Source organism: Aphelocoma coerulescens, chromosome 3 (assembly GCF_041296385.1).
Source record: "Aphelocoma coerulescens isolate FSJ_1873_10779 chromosome 3, UR_Acoe_1.0, whole genome shotgun sequence".
Taxonomy (NCBI): domain Eukaryota; kingdom Metazoa; phylum Chordata; class Aves; order Passeriformes; family Corvidae; genus Aphelocoma; species Aphelocoma coerulescens.
In genome coordinates, this window is record NC_091016.1 from 98,172,454 (window position 1) to 98,189,716 (window position 17,263).

The window sequence follows — 17,263 nt, forward strand, 5'->3', positions numbered from 1 at the left end:
ACTATTTTTGTAGGGTGTTTTTTACAGAGTACAATGGATACCATTGAAACTTTCTACAGACCACAGTAACTGCTCTCTTTTTGTATTCTAAAGCAGATTGGCTTTCAAAACAATTTCAAGTGATGATGAGGGACATCACTTGAGGGACACAGTCTTTTTATATGGAAAACAGTCAGACCCTCAGTTACAATAATCTCATTTTTTTCATTAAATATTTATGCTTATCTTACATGAACAACTGTAATAGAGAAGATCAGTTACACAATTTTTTTAGCATTTATGTCTCACCCAAAAAAGTCTTCTGAATGTCATATAAAACCACCAGAAAGAAAGCTTAAAATTTGTTTAGAGAAATTTTTTTTTCCATTAGTGCAAAATTTATTGGTACAAGTCAGTGTTGCATGACACTGTAGAGACCAGAAGTACAAATAAGCACAAAAATGGGTTAGAAGGAGGATAAATTCATTGCTATTCAAATTATTCTTCTGAATGTTACCACAGTCTAGGGAGTCTTTGATTTACTTATTGCCAAAAGTTGGAAAGGTATATTTGGTGAGTTACCAGATGCAAGCTCTGCTTGTTTTCTTCCTGTTTTCTTCCTGTTTTCTTCCCCAAGTATTCATTAATAGCTCACTGATGATAGAGCTAAATAGATATTTGACCCATGGGGGCAGCTTTTCTATTAGTACATAGCTTGAATATTAATTGTACAGTGCATTGCAGAACAAGCAAGGCCTTACAGAAGGAAAAGTAAACCTTTGAAGCAGCTGAAATTTAAGATGCATCATCTTTGCTTTTATTCTGTTATTCATGGTTCCATCTTCAGTCTCCCTCAAATTCCACTATGCTTTGGGAAGGAATATAAAAGTAAAAAACACAGTGGGGGAAGCACCACATTAGAAAGATTTTTAGCATACCTATCTTCAGTTCCAAAGATAAGAAGTTAAGGTCTAAACACATCAAGAGGTATATTTGTTAGGTCCCAATGGGTTCTGGTTCCTAACCATGAGTACGTATGGAGTGGAAATAGTGGAACTCACAGAGAAATAAGTATTCAAAGAAATCCAGCTACAGTGTGTATGTAAATCTTCTGTGGTCTGTGTCTGTACTGCTACCCAGAGTATGGATCATAAAGTATGGGTTGTGAAATCTCTCATAAATTTTAAGAAAAGCATATCCAGTGGTATATGAAATAAGTGTTTACTTTTTAACTGGAAGCATCTATAGACATATACCTACTTTTAAATACAAATCTGCACAAGCTAAATGATTTCATCCACCTGCTTGGAAACTGTTAAAGCATTTACAGTCGCTTTCAATGCTATCAAATTTATCTATGACTACTTAATGTACCCTTCATGCACACTGGAGGTTATCCACATCTGCTTTGTTTCTATGAGTCATAAAATCGTAATCAAATGCTCTTCGTCATTAAATGCAGTAGTCATAAAAATGTACTAATCTGTCACAGGAAAGTCAGAAGGAAATGTAAATTTATAGGATTAAGAATGATTATGAGCATGCTAAAACCGATCATTTGTTCTGTGCGTGGAATTAGAAGAAAGCAAGCAGGAAATGTATTGAAACTGACATATAAATTGGCCTGTTGTTCCTTTGCACTTTGGAATACCGATACAGTGAGTGATTTTATAAGATGCCATGAATTTACCAGATAGCTCATCTGCTTGCCAAAACAAATTAAGAAGTTGATTGAAACAAGAATGAATGTATCTAAATCAGTCAAAAACCCTCAATTTAACTTCTTCTGTTTTAAACCCTGAATAAACTACTTGTTAAAAAAGTAATTTCAGTTTTCATGTCTACATTTCCTCCTCTCTCTCTCTCTCTCTCTCTCTTGTCCTTCCTATTGTTTCTTAATATCATAAATTAGTATAATGGAGTTGACAGAGATCTCAGAAAATATAAGTTGCCCCAAGTTCTGTGTGAATAGTTAGCCAGGTAGACCTGCAAGATTATTTAAGCATGTTAAGCATGTTGTCTGAAGGAAAGTGTGGAATGAACATATGCTTCTTGAGCTCTAGAGAAGGCTTGAATTTTTTTTACATGTGCCCCAGTTGCAGGAGAAGATTCACTCCAAAATTATATCATGATGATATATTGTCACAGATGTATGTCTTCAGGGATGACAGTGTGTCTATTTTAAATAGTTATCCAAATATGTAGGATCCTTCTAGGGTAGCTGTTAGTTGTCTGTCTTCACGTAGGCTATTAGTTCATTGCAACAGAAGTGAAAATAAAATGAACCCAAGCCTGACTTCAGCATATATTTACTTCACACTTCAAGAATGCATTTAATTCACATAATTATTTCTTGCCTTTTTTACAGACCACTGAATATGAACATTTTTACTTTATTACTAGGGAGGATATTTCAGACTTCCCATGAATTGTTACTCTTGATAAAAAATAGGAAGTGAATGCCTGGTCCAATTTGAGATTGCTGCTATATTTTTCCTTTTCTAAGCATTATCTGTGAATGCAAGGTATTAACAGGGAGCTGTGTGCGGATTTGGTAAAAGCAGACAACAAACAATGGGCTGCAAAAAAGAAAGCGCATTAGCTGGCAAGTCAGAGCAAACCATAGGTTTTTAGACAGCTATGTCCATTGCAAATAGTCTTTTGTAAACCTACTTACTAACTGAAGATTATTATTTTAACCAGTTTTTACTACTGGTGACAATACTGTCTTTGATACTTGGAAATTAGTGATCTGTGGGGAAATTATTTTTATTGATAAACAGATTTAAAATATCACATAGTTAAAATTTAAAGTATAAAACTACACTATTAAATTAGTTGAGGAATATTTTCCACATAATATTTCCTTTTGAAAGCATAAACAGCTTAATATAAGCAAACAATATTTTAGAATCAAAAGAAAGTAATAATTGTAACTAATATCACTATGAAATGTAAATTGTCTTCAAAAATGGCTTTTTTTATTGAAAACTCTCTTTCAGGGACGAAGCTGTGAGCTTAATTACAATGATTGTCTTATACACTCCTGCTCCACTGGGTTTCTTTGTGTTGATGGAATAAACAATATCACCTGTTTACCTACTATGCCCCAAAGCAAGAAAATTGGCTCTGAAGTGGCTGAAGTGTTTCCTGCTGAAATTTTAGACAATGACCTTCCATCAGCCCTGGCTGTGTCTGTGGAACTTTGGTCTAAACATGTTTCTCCTGATTTTCATACAGGAGAGGTGTCCCAAGGTAAGTAAAAAGAGCTTCTGAACAACACATATGTCAAACTGCTTTCCTTGTTAATGCTTCTAAAATGGTAAAAATATTGGAAATATATTAATTGTAATTATTGAGAATATTTTTTTTTACTTCCTCTATTCCCTTCTATATCTTTTTGATTTATTCCAACATCCTTTCTTAACTGCATTTATATGTAACTGTAAAATTACTTTTTTCTCTCAAAAGAATTCTTCCCAGCATCTTTCACATCCAGTAAGGAAAATTGCACTTTCTCTTAGCTGGGTTTTTAGTTTTCCAGAGTGTACAATTTTATATGCCTCATATTGTGTTCAGTAATCTCTGACCCTAATGCCAATCTTCCCTTCTTCCTTGGCTAGTCAGCAGGAGAGAAAGATAATTTGCCTTACTCCATGGGGACTTTGATTCTCTTTTCCTAGTTCACATGTTTTCTGAGTGTTTCTTCTTCTGTGCATCTAGATGTTTTTTGACTAAAAATATATTGGACAAAACTCTCAAAGTCCCTGCCATTCTAATTGTTTGTCGTGATGTTTTTGGGAAGCCAAAAATTGCCTATCCTGTTATTTTAAAAGCATTTGCAGAAAAGTCAAAAGCAACAGAAGTGGAGCATTTTATTGTGAATATTGTACCTTCATTGTGGACTCTTCACTTTACTAAAAAATATTATGCAGATAGCATGTATCAGGCATTCTCTTTACAGATAGTTTCAGAATTTTTTGCTTATATACCTCTTCAAAGGGATTACTTGTATAAAAAAAGCAGGAGTCCTGTTTTGTTTGGATAAACCAGTAACGAGTAAATGAGTTTTAGGGAATGCTGGATTTGGTATACAGAAATCTGTTGGGATTGATTGATTGATTGATTGATTGAACTGCTTGTTCTGCCTTTTCCTTCACAAGAATCACATACTCATCTTCCATTTTTTGATTGATATTGTCTGACTATTTTCCTTCAAAGACCATCTGTTTATAATCATCATTTTCATCACTTATGTTCTTTAAAGAGACAAATATAAACTTGACAAAATGATAAGCTACTGTTAAACAGCTGACAACAGAGAAAATTCAGCTAATATTGGAGACAAAACTTCATGATCCATATATGGAGATCTGTCATTGGTGAAGTCAGGGTATTTTCTGTAACATTCAGCAGAGTAGTGTTTCTCAAGAACTATTTTTCACCAATATAGTTAATAGTAGTTCTGAGTTCAAAACACATCTATTCATAAATGTAGGTGAGACCCTTAAAATATTTTTGAAAACAATCAGATCAAGTGTTCTTATATATATCTTCTTCCTACTTTAGGTGTAGACTTACTGATGGATACACTGAAAAGTTGTCATTGTTTGAATCCCCTAATGACGAGGTATCTTGGTTTTATTGACACAAGTCACATCTGTGCAAACAGAAATTTGTAAAATTTTAGTGACAAACCGTTTATTTTTACATACCTGTTATCCTACTTCAAGTTCTGCCTTATACAAGTATATTAGCAATACTGTACTGAGACAAATGACTGCTGTGCATGATTAAGAACTTCTCATGAGTAAGCCCTGTTACCTAGACTTCACAGTACATCTGCAGTGGAGTCAGTTTCTGGCCTTTATCAGCTGGTGTTATCTGTTGAGGTTCTCATTTCTATTCAGAGAACTTTTTGAGGTGGTGGGGTGTTTTTATACAAAGATAAAAGTGTCTGTCAAAGTTGCCAGGTGCTTGAAAGAGATTTATTGTCATCCAGCAGCAGCTGATATGGCACCTGCTGCCATACCTGACACAGATGGCTATTCTTCACGTTCTGCCACACAAGCTAATAGATCAATACAGAAGCAGGTTGAAGGCTGCTACAATGCTGACAGGAGATCAGCAACTGAACAGTTTTACCTCACTACAATAGTCTTTTCAAGATTTCAGGTGTTCCTTTCATCACACTTACATATTACTCAGGAGGTATCTATATGGCTGTAGTATGTAAGTATAATTGACATTTTTGAATGTAAAATAGGTACAGAGAAAAATGTATCTTTATCTCTTGAGATAACATTTTTTTGTATGTATTATAATTAACTTGCCATTTCTCATTCCAAAATGAGAAAAATGATGGCTGTGTTTTTTAAAAGCAGTAGTATTTTTAGAACATTACAACATTTCAGAAATAAATTCAGGGAATTAAAAGAACACAGGAAAACCTATGAATTCTGGAATTATTAGGGAATATTGATTGGTTTGGTCTACATTTTTATACTATATGTTTATAAAACAATATGAATGCCCATAAAGCCAATGAGAGGTATTTTGCTTTTTTTTTTTTTTTTGCTTTTCATTCTTTGCTTGGGGACTTGTGTTGGAAAAAATGGCTATATATCATTGATTTAAATCCCTTAGGAGAAAAAAAAGTATTCTAGATCAGGAAAGATATGTATAAAGGTGCCAGAAGACAAATAAAACATTTTTGTGGGGTGTAGAATACAGTTGTTTTCCTGTGAATGCTTGTCTTTATAGATTTCATTCTCAGTATGCATACATAAATACACAGATGAAATTTATACTGCCAGAGGTGCCTCCTGATACTGTGCCTGTACTCAAGAGGTCAAGTTGTCTAAGCATACCATTGCAGATTTCTAACTGATCAAGATATGACCTAAAAGGAATTTTGTTTGTGGTTTTTTGTTTTGCGGGGGGGGGGGGCGTGTTTTGATTGGGTTTTATAGTGGAAAAAATAGATGAGGAACAAAAATGTATCCCCAAAAGTAATAGCTGCAATTATGTTGATGCATAAGCAAATCTATGTCTTTTCTATTGGAAGACACAGGACTATTACAAAGTCAAGTGAGAAATGCTCTTGGATGAGTAAGATCTTTAATACGCTGGTGTATCCATAGTAGAAGAAATGTGTCAAGCTGTTAAACCTGATGTACTCTTCTATACTTACAGACTTAGTGTATTTATTAATAACCTGCATTACTAAAACTTAAGAAAAAATACTGATGACCCACCCAGATAATTTATACTCTCTGCAAAATGGGTACCATGTACTTTTCATATATTTTAGGGTAGTTATTATTATCTGGCAATAAGTAGATACATTATAGCAAGTTCTAAGGTAGCTTAGAGTAGCAGGGACCTCTAGAAAAGGACTATGACAGATGAGATATATTTGGCAGAAAAAGACATTCTTTGATCTGGTCTCCAGGTGTGCTTTTCCATTGCCGTGCCTTTGCTTCTGGCAAATAATGTTTTGTAAATACATTTATTCTTTATATATATATATATATATATATATATATATTCATAGTTACAGAAATGCTTTCATGTGTCCAGAGGGGATGATCTAAATTCTTAACCATAAGTCTCTTGGCACTCTGCAAAGTTTTGTACGACTGTTTCAGTTTCCCATGCTCTGCCAGCAAGTAAGTGCCCAATAAGCAACAATTTACACAAGTTGAATGCAGGGAACCAACCTTCCTTCCTCCCTCCCTTCCTCCCTCCCTTCCCTCCTCCCTCCCTTCCTTCCTCTCTATCCTTCCTCTCTATCTTTCCTTCCTCTTTATCCTTCCTTCCTCTCTATCCTTCCTTCCTTCCTCTCTATCCTTCCTCTCTTTCTGCTCTTTCCTTCCTTCCTCTCTGTCCTTCCTTCCTCTCTGTCCTTCCCTCCTCTATCTTTCTTCTCTATCCTTCCTTCCTTCCTTCCTTCCTTCCTTCCTTCCTTCCTTCCTTCCTTCCTTCCTTCCTTCCTTCCTTCCTTCCTTCCTTCCTTCCTTCCTTCCTTCCTTCCTTCCTTCCTTCCTCTCTATCCTTCCTCTCATTCATTCCTTCCTCTCTTTCCCTCTTTTTCTTTCTTTCCTGTGAGGGCAGCCAAGCATTGAAACAGCTTGCCTGGAGAGATTGCAGTTTCCATCCTTGGAGATACTTAGAACTGAACGGGACAATGTCCCAAGAAAGCTGTTGTAGCTGACTCTACTGTGAGCAGGTGAGGTTAAATTAGATAAACTCCAGAGGTCCCTTCAAACCTCAGTTATTCTGGGATTCTGTGATGCCCTGTATTGTTAGGACAGAATTGCCTTTCAGACGTTGTTTATAAAAACTCTTAGAATTCTCTGCAAGAATCAAGTTAGTCACCAAGAGTGGGATTCATCTTACCTGTAGTTATCCATTAATTAATCTGCGTAAACTATATCACTGTAGTAAATGAAGAGGAATGGCACCATCTGCTTTAGATGTCTATTCTGGGGAAAGATGCAAACTTTTCTCCTGTCCTTAATATATACTATTCTTCTTCTTTGTACTTTTGTTTTGGCAGAAGAATTGAATATTTGACTTTTCTGTTTGTGTAGTGTATGTGGATTGTGGAGCTCACAAAAACATTTGAAAGACAAAACCTAGTAGAACCAGATATGAATGTTAACAACACATCTGCTACTACACAGCAGCTAACTAGATTTACTTCTATTATTTGTGGAGAAAAACATACATTAAACAAATACTTTGCTGAAGTGGATTTTCATCCCTGTATTAAGTCACCTACTTTCGCTGCCTAAAATGTGTTCAATATTTCATTATTTCCTTTAAGACTGCCTAACATATGAAATATGTTCTGAAAATATTAATAATACTCAAATTGATAAATGACTGCAAAACTCTTCATATTCAGTATATTTTTGTTTAAAATCTTGCTCTGCAAAATTTAAAATTTTGATTAAGTTATTGGTTAAACAGTCCTAGCAGAAAGCAAAATTCAGGGTTTTGTTTCTTTACACACTGTTTTTTTTCATAATGTATTGCTTTTTCAGCTTTCTCCTTTATCAAGTTCTATTCAATTATAGCAAAAAGTGTACACTTGGTTTCTAAAAAATGTTGAAACTAAATGATGCCTTTGCTTTCTAGTCATGCTTTATCATATTGAATTTTTTATATTATATTCACTACATTTGTCATTACTCTCGTTATTCCATTATTCATTATTGTCTTTTATCAGTGCTGCCAGAATATTATTTTTTCATCCTATTTTAATTTCTCTGTTCTCAGTATCTGTAATCATATGCGGTTTTTAAACACATTGGTACATCAAGACAGGAATTACTTTTAACCTAGTGAAGTTACTAGCTATGTGGGTTAGCATGGAATTTCATGCAAAGTGAGTGTTTTGAACACTGATCCATTATTTGCATTATATTTTTAACTGCTAGAAGCTGGAACTTGGTAACTTTCCAGACCTCTTTCACAAGCAGTCATTTTCCCTAGAGTTCTGGTAAAGAAGATGTAGAAGTGTTAATGCAAGCCTGGCCTGCTTTTGGTTTTATTTAAGTGCAACCTGCTGCCCTGCAGGCAAAAGCATTTTGATAGTCTGTAACTTTTAAGTGTATTTTTTACTCTGATTGCTTTGTGCTCAGACTTCTAAGCAAGCCAGGTATATAGGAAAATCTGTGGGAATTCTATGTAAATGGCTGTCACAACAAGAAAAAAATTAAAAAGAAATTAAACCTTTCATTTTAAAACTACATAATTTGATATTTTCTAGGTTTCTGTATCAAAATGAATTTAAATTCCCTTTTGAGCTGACAACAATCTTCTGCTTTCTAACCATCAAAAGTGTTCTAGTAATATTTAACTGTCTTCTAGGCTTTGCATTGTCCATCTGCACAAAGGTTCATTTTTCTTGATATTCCCAGCTACTTTGAAGGAGAAAGAATCATGATATTGGGAATAAAACTCTTGGCATACCTGCCAATGATAGCAGATGTTGACTTTCAGGTCTGGTGTTGACTTTCAGGTATGAGAACAGTATCTGTGCCAGTCAGTAGCTCCTGTCATTTAGAGTTTCAAAGCCAGTGAGATCTATGAGCATCATCTATTCCTGGAACAGAGAACTCCTCAATCGCATCTTCTGTCTTTGAAAAATAGTACTCTCAGAAACTTCCTACAGGCATAGTTAACTTCCTTATGATTGGAAAAAACAAACAGACAAACAAACAAACACAAACAAATATGAAACAACAAGAAAAAGTACATTGACTAGTACAAGTATTTCTGGGTTAGGGAAGTTATTATTTTTCCAGTAATTCAAAAGATTTTCTTTGGTTTTTTTGAATACTATCAGCATTCTATGTTAAGATTGATTTAATTTGTAGATTTTTTAACCAACTGAACTGCATAACATTTGGGCTAACATTCATCAGCATAGCAAATGTAATGTTCGGAAAATATTAAAATATCATTTGTGTAGTGGGTTCTGAGGAGCCTAAAACCATTCGTATTACTTTTCTTTGAAGAATATCAAATAAAATATATGAAGTGTTCCACGCAGCTCACATTTTCCCTTTACATTTTGGAGCAGTTAGTGCAATTACTAAATTAATTATGCTTTGCTTTTAAACCTTATTTTGAATATATTCAAAATAAATCATAATGATCAACTTCTGCAGTTTAAAATAACAAAGGATTTTATAGTAATGAGAACCTCAGAATAAGTCTTTCTTTTGTTATTTATTCAAAAAACCTATTATTTGGTATAATATGAAAAGCATCTGAAATGTTCTTCTTCAAAGATACTGTTACATTCCCTGGAGTTAAGTTATCCTTAGGGATGATTTAGCAGCACTCAGGAAGTGTAAACACTGTCAGTTCAGCTTTTCCTTCAGCTTAGTTAAGGAAGTAAAGAGGTTCCTGTATGATTCCCTTGAGCAAGTAACTGCTCACCAGCAGTGGTAAGTTCTGATAGTATCTGGGATCTAACCAAAGAGAGGAGTACAATAGGAGGGTTTCACTACTGGATTCTGGTGCAAAGTCTCTAGTCCTGTAATTGAAAAACTGTTCAAAATCTTAGCAAACTTGACCTATACTGAAGTTTAAATAATGTGAATTCCTGCTCAGAAAAAAAAAAATCTAATGGAAAATAATTTTTTTCCTTTGGTTGGGACCTCTGCTTACATGGACATTACAGTAAAATAGAGGAACTGTTGGCTAACCATTATCTACAAGTCTTGGTTTTGTTCTCAGTCATATCTGTACAGATCTAAGAGGCTAGTGTGCTTTGGAAAATAAAAGAAGGGAAAGGAAAATCTTCCAAAATGCTGTGATATGTGTTTTCAATGAAGGGAGTTGTAGGATGGGGAAGGTGAAAAGAAAAAATCATATGACATAGATGGATGGGGAACATTGTAGGGTCAGGACAAGACAAAACAAATGTGTACACCATGAGGTAACTGGGGATAGGATATTCAGGATGGCATGTTTAAGAACAAGACTTGAAATAGTACATGTTATTGGCCTGGAGAAAACTAAGGTGCCTATACTCTTCCTGGGTGCCCCTCAGCTTCTGACAATGTATCAATATGAAAAATTTCCATATTTACCCTGGTGGAAGCAGGAGGTAATATCTTCTCACGAGTAAAGCAGTAGCGCTAGTACAGTGTGTCATGTTGCCTCACCAATTTACCCTCTCATTACCTCAAATTTTAACAGGCTTGTACAGTTGTGAGCAACAGTGGGTTCTGCACCTCAGACCTTTGACCAGAGGGTTTGTCTTATTTCAGGTAGCCAGTAAATCTTTATGTGCAGTTATGGAAAACATAAAATGACTTCATAAGCCAATCCTATTTTTCTTTTGATGTCACATGGGTCAATTTGTCATGAGGATTAAACTGATTACTCAATACTCTTGAGATAATTGTGCCTGATTAACAGTAAGCTGCCCTGTGACTTGGCTTGGCCTCCAGCAATTTTTCATACATAGCTTTTATTTTTTCTTCTTCTCGAGAAGAAAAGCACAACACATTTTTCACTATTAGTAAGTACACAATGTGGAGCTGGAGCAATTTCTCTCAAGTCTTTGTTTTCTCAGCTCTGCTTCAGAAATTAGAGGTGCCTTAAATACCTTTAAATGACTGTTCCTAGCACTGTCTGTTTATGTATAACTAAACAGTTGCTACGTGCCTGTTTGTAGAAGAAAAAGGCTATGCCTATTTTGCACATCTAAATAGATCAAAAATATACCAAATGAAAAATGTTTTGTTGTTCTTATTGGCTAGAAAAGGCTGGTCCCATCTCAAGTTTTTAACTTACAGCTTTTCAGTCACTATTTTCTGTGTTGTGGGCTAAAAAAAAAGAAGATTTAGCTGATCTTGGCATGATTTATTGTAAAAGTTCTTTTTTTTTCTTCCAGGCTGGGCAGGTGCAAGGCTGTTAATCCTTACTTACATCATGATTTGCATTGTAGCAAGTTGTCATATATTCAAATACCAAAGAAATGCTGCAGTTTAAAGTATCACAGGCACTAAATCATATGGCAGTTCAGTCATTGTGTGTATCACAAGCAGGTTTTACACTACTAACTTTAAAAATATAATTTGAGAATGACCATTCAGAATTTATTATCACAGTAATTAAGTCAGGAAAGTTTGGAGGGGATAAAATATGCTGAAGATAGTCACTTTAGAAATATGAGTTCCTATCCAGTCTTTCATGATATAAGTAGGAATGAAAGAATCAGAATATTTTTCCTTACACCAAACAGCAATTCTGTTCCAGTGTTGTGCTTCTATCATGGGTAGCACTGTGTCTTTCAATCCTGGAGCCAATTTCTGACCCATCACACAGCACAATATTCCAGATGAATGCTGGACATTTGGTCCAGAAGGATACTGTGAGGGACAGTATGGAAAGCTTTGCTGAAGTCCAAAAAGATTACACCTACTGGCTTCCCTAGATAACTAGGTGAGTTATCCTGTCATAGAAGGAAATCAGGCTTGTTAAGCCGGACTCCCCGTTCATGAGACCATGCTGGCTGTGACTGATTACTGTGTTGTCCTCCAGGTGTTTTCCAATACTTCCCAGAACAGTACTTTTCGTTATTTTAGTGGGCATTGAAGTGAGACTGACAGGCCTGTATTTTCCAGGGTCCTCCTTCTTGAAAACCAGGACAACATTTGCCAGCTTCCAGTCAACTGGGACCTCTCTGGATTCCAAAGACCACTTGAAAATCGTCAATTTTAATGAATTATTTTGAATATATTTATCATTGTAAATATTAGTAAAAAATAATAGTTTTTTTATTGGTGAGAGGAGTTTAATTGCTTTTATACTTTAACATAGAAACACTCTGAGGGAAGTAGAATTTTAAACAAAAGATAGAATTATTAGTGGTATGGAAGAAAATACAGATTTTTTTTATACACCTCAATATAAAAAATGAGATACCTTAAACGCTCTTTTAAGAATTAACCTCAGCATGACTGTTTGTATCTGCATTTGATTTGAGGGGTAAGAACTATCCAGTAAGCAATTTTTTTCTCTATTGAAGACAGAAAAAATGTCTCTGATACTGGAAAATCTGCTACATGTTTTTTATTCTGAAGGGCATGTTTCAAACTTTATATTACATAATGCTCTAGTAGTTCCTCTGAAATTTAACCTTGGCACCAGGTGTTTCAGTTATTCTGGTGTTTGTGGCTTCTGCAAACTCTTTGCATACAAGTAGGGTATGCTTCAGACCTTTAGAAAGATCATGACTTCCAAATCTGAAAGACAGTCAGCCTCTGAAAATATAGGACTCTTCCATATGTTGGTCTTTCCAACATGCATTGCATCTGATTAGCCCACCTATCTCTCCATGAGTCCTCATAATATTTGGAAGAGAGAGAATCAGTTTAGACACTCAACTGCAGCTTTTAACTGTGGCTATATGACATCTGGTAAACAAGCTTCACATGCTGACTAGATTTACGTGAATGTGGTTTTTTCAGGCCATAAAATATTTATTTTTTATTAAATTTAGTATTTTTAAATTAAAAATCTTGAATTTCAAAATTAAAGAATATAAATTAAGAATTTCATTGCCAGGATTAGAAATGGACTTCATTTACTATACTTATTTTTTCATTGGTCTATATCAAAAAGCAGTTTGGGAAAGAAGTGATGGGATTTAATTTTTTTCCATATCACGCTTTGAAGCAGATAGATCTATTTCTTAAATTATTTCTTAAATTTCTCTTAAATTCTTAAATTAAATTACTCTTAAGTCTCTACTTATTTCTTAAATTAATTCTTCTGTCTAAGATACGTTAATTTTTTCTTCTAGTAATCATTTGCTTTTTATAGTCCACCTTTTTCCTTAACCTCAAATGTACAAAGGAAGTAGCGTATCTATCAATGATGCTCTGCTGCTAAGTTACAATCCTGACCACCTCTGAAATTGTGAACCATTAAATCTTACAGTTTTATTTACGACTACTGGACAGCCATCATGTTGAAAGATAGTTTCCTGTTCAAGACTGAAAAATAGAGCCAAGTTCTAGAATACTGACTCATCCAAAATTCCTTAGTTATGGGAGATTTTTTTCACTGCAACCTCACTGGATTTTTTTTCCACATTGAATAGACTGTCTCAAGATCAAGTAAAGAACTGTTAAACTCTGTTATTTATCTTCCATTCACTCAAAGATAGTAGCTTCAGGAATTGTATAAAATAATATGTGATGACAAGGACTTGGCAACATTTCAGAATTTACACTCCTATATGGTCAATAGTCCAGGCGCTGAACCTCAGTAGCTCACATAATTAAGAACATAAGAATTACTTGGTTAGAAATTCAGCCTTCAAACTTTTTTTTAAGATTTAGATTATTCATATTAACAGCATGCTACATGTATTAGAATTGCCAGCTCCTGGTTAAGGAATAAAGCTACCTGAATCCTTCAACCACAGTATGCAGTGAAAGTTGTACCTGAATTGAGTATGAAGCACTTCAGTATAAATTCAATGTATTTTACTTGAGCTGCTTCTATGGGCAAAGTGTATATTACATAATGAGTTAGATCATTTGTTTCAGTTATTCTTTCATGAACTAGTATAGCTGATCAGGATTGGGCACTACTGGCATAGAAACTGTGTGCACTGAATTTTGGTTTAGAATGAAACATACTGCATTTTATGTCTGCTTTATCATCTTTGGGTTTATGTTTGTCTGCCTACTCCAGCTTACATCCCCAAATTACTGCTGGGGTCACAGGAGGGGTCTTTGAGATCATGGGGAAGAAATGGCTGTAGACTCCCTTGTAGTTTAACATCATGCCCTTTCTGTTTCCTATTCTCTTCGAAAGCATACTAACATGCCTGACAGCAGCACAGTGAAGCACTTGAACAAATAAATTGTTTGGACATCTTGGGACTCAGAAATTCTTGAGTTTTCATAAAATAAAGTGCTGTTGCTTTCCATCTTTTGGATGGAATTTGTGCTTTGGGGTATCTTAACACATTTATGAATTTTGAAGTCTTGGAAAATATTGCAAAGTCCAGCATCCCAACTTCTGAAAAGAATTCTTTTTATTATTTCAGTTTTTATAATTACAGTTACATTATATTCTATTCTATATTTCTTCTGGACTTTGGAGGTCTTTCTTTTTTGGGTTCTTAAATCAGTGAGTCACTAAGTAGTGCTGTGTAACTATGTAAAATGAATGTTGGAAATACAGCAGGTAAGTGTAGACAGGACCACACCTTTAATGCAGTAATAGTTCTTTCCCTTTGCATGTTTTCTTAAGATAGCTAGAACCTCCTCTCTTTATAATTTCTCTATCATATTATAAAATATTTCAGACATCTAAAAAATAATTATCATAATATACATTCCTAAACTTGTCTCAGTAACTGCTGGGTTGAACCTACTTCATCAGCACTGGTAGGAAAGTCAGTAAAGGCTCAGAAATGAGAGAAAAATATGTACCTATTATTATCTGCTCTTTCTCAACTTTAAATAATGTTGTAGTTAAGTCTCTTACATTTAAGAATTATGTTTCTTTGTAACCAGTTGATTTCATTAAAATATTTACTTAGACTTGAACACAAATGGTACAACTGTGTGCGTGAGACTTCCATTTAATAGATGAATAAAACGTCTCGAAAGCACAAGTACAAAAATCAGTACTGATTTTAATTGTTCTGATTATTTACAATATACTTTTAAACGTACCAGTTCCCATCTAGTAAATAAATAATATTCCCAGAGCGACTTTTTTTTCTGGGAGTCTCCCATGTAGTAAGCATAAAAAGTTTGCTGGTGCATCCACCCAAGGCAGATGTTGCACTCATTCATTTGGGATACTTTTAATTTTATATTCAGGTTTCTTGTTTTGGTTTTCTGTGCCTGCTTTGCTCTGGACCATATCCATAACACCAGATATAAGCAATGTTGTGACATGAGCTCTAATGTTAACAATAAGATATTACTTCAACGTCATTAGCAGAATTCTCAGCTGAAAGGGCATTTTTTTACTCCTCAATGTTATGATAAGACTACATAATAAATATCTACAAATATTCATGTTTCTGTGGGCATACATTTCATAAGAAAGCAAGTTCTGTGTACAATCCTACAAGCATTTAGGTGTAATGCTTCCTGTCACGACTTGGTTTTGCTGTATGCAAGTTGCAGAATCTAAGCCTCAGCTAGCTGTATATGTTTTGTTACACCAATTTTAAAATCTTTGTAGGGTATAGGAGTTTTTCCTGTTGAAAATGTAGATACTTTCTTTACGTATACTGTATACCAGTCTTACATGCATTTTTTTTTCAAGGCCTTGGAGTGGTTAACTAAAAATTGCCTTTATCAAATGTAAGTTTTTTAAATTAGGAAAAAAAGAAAAAACAAAAGAAAATGAAGCTTCAGTGAGTTATCATTAGATAAGGATATTTTAAGTGACTTTTACTGAAGCACCTTCTCTGCTACTTAAAAATCATTACTGTTATTGCTATAGCAACTGCTGACAGTATCATGCCCCGTTTGCAGCGTAAGCAAGTGTGGGTCATACAAATGATACAGATGTTCTCAGACTTAATTTGTAAAAGCTGTTTAAATAATCACTTCACTGAACTCCAGCACTATAAACATTGTTCTATATGTTCTAGAACTATTAAAGCTTGTTCTGCTACATTTTTAATGGATGGTTAATCATTGCTCTTTACTAATTTAAAATTAAAACCTTTCAATAACAACATTTACTGCAGTAAAATAACTTTAGTTATACTAATAAAACGTTACCATGATGAGATTGTAAAGTATCCACCCATAATCAACAAGTTCATTATAAAATTTCTGAATACTTTTTTTCTGAGTCTTTGCTTTTAGATAATGCCCTGCTTGAAAAACTGGTTTGGTTTTGTAGTACTATAGACTACTATTATATGCAGCTTTCACTTACCAATCAGTTAAAATGCCTTTATGAAGCACGTGTGAAACAAGCTTGATTAGGTTGTTACTGGTAACTATTTCATTCAGATTTGCGTTAGGAAAAAATACAATAAAAATGACAAGAAAAGCAATAGCAAATCCTCAAGTACTGAAGCGTTTGCCTAATGCATAGAGTAATCCCTTGTAAGGTAATTTGCCGGGCATAACACAGCATTGCCCTATAAAATGTGACTGCTTACGCAGGTGCATTGCATCTGTGGAAATGAAGCAAACAAATGACTCATCCTTTGATGCAGTGGGAGGTAAGGTCAAGGTGTTTTTGTTTCCCAGGAGATGACAGATGATGAGGTGAGATTTGATTTCATAATTGAAAGTCCCAGCAGGCTCAAAAGAAAAACAGCAAAGTGTTTCAAGGTGAAAAAATATTCTAATGTACCCTACTATTCATCAGTTCTTGATTCCTTTAAATTCAGATGTGTAACTGTAAGGCTCAAAATTAAAAATAAATAAATACTAACTAAGCTTTGAAATAGCATTTTCTATTTGGCAACAGGTGATAACTTTATATTTACCATCATTGTAATATGTGTGTTTCATAAATGTTATTTTTAAGGTCAGATTTTTGCATGAAATTATGCTTCTGCTCTGCCTGTAGAGGACATTGATTTCTGCTAATGTAACAAACTGCATAGAGTACTACTCATCAACATTGCTGTGTGGGTATAGCCATTCCCACTGCCTTAGTTTTGCAGTAGTGCCTTTAAAGGGCTTGAAACTGGAATATTCTTAAATGCTTCATCAGAACTCAACTTTTTTTTTTTTTCTACCTTCAGATCATA

The 17,263-nt window shown here is 34.5% G+C and overlaps 1 protein-coding gene and 1 long non-coding RNA gene across 2 annotated transcripts in view; one reads left to right on the forward strand and one right to left on the reverse strand.

Moving 5' to 3' along the window:
- The window catches only part of EYS (eyes shut homolog), a 750,542-nt gene that overhangs the window by 399,421 nt on the left and 333,858 nt on the right, over positions 1-17,263 (forward strand). The window contains exon 31 of the mRNA XM_069011357.1: positions 2,982-3,234. Coding sequence (XP_068867458.1) covers positions 2,982-3,234 — 253 coding nt within the window. The remainder of the gene's footprint in view (positions 1-2,981; positions 3,235-17,263) is intronic.
- On the reverse strand, positions 423-16,588 carry LOC138108551 (uncharacterized). Its single transcript, XR_011150005.1, has 3 exons — positions 16,435-16,588; positions 8,962-9,177; positions 423-847 (listed from the first exon to the last, which is right to left on the reverse strand). It is a non-coding gene; the product is annotated as an uncharacterized lncRNA (long non-coding RNA).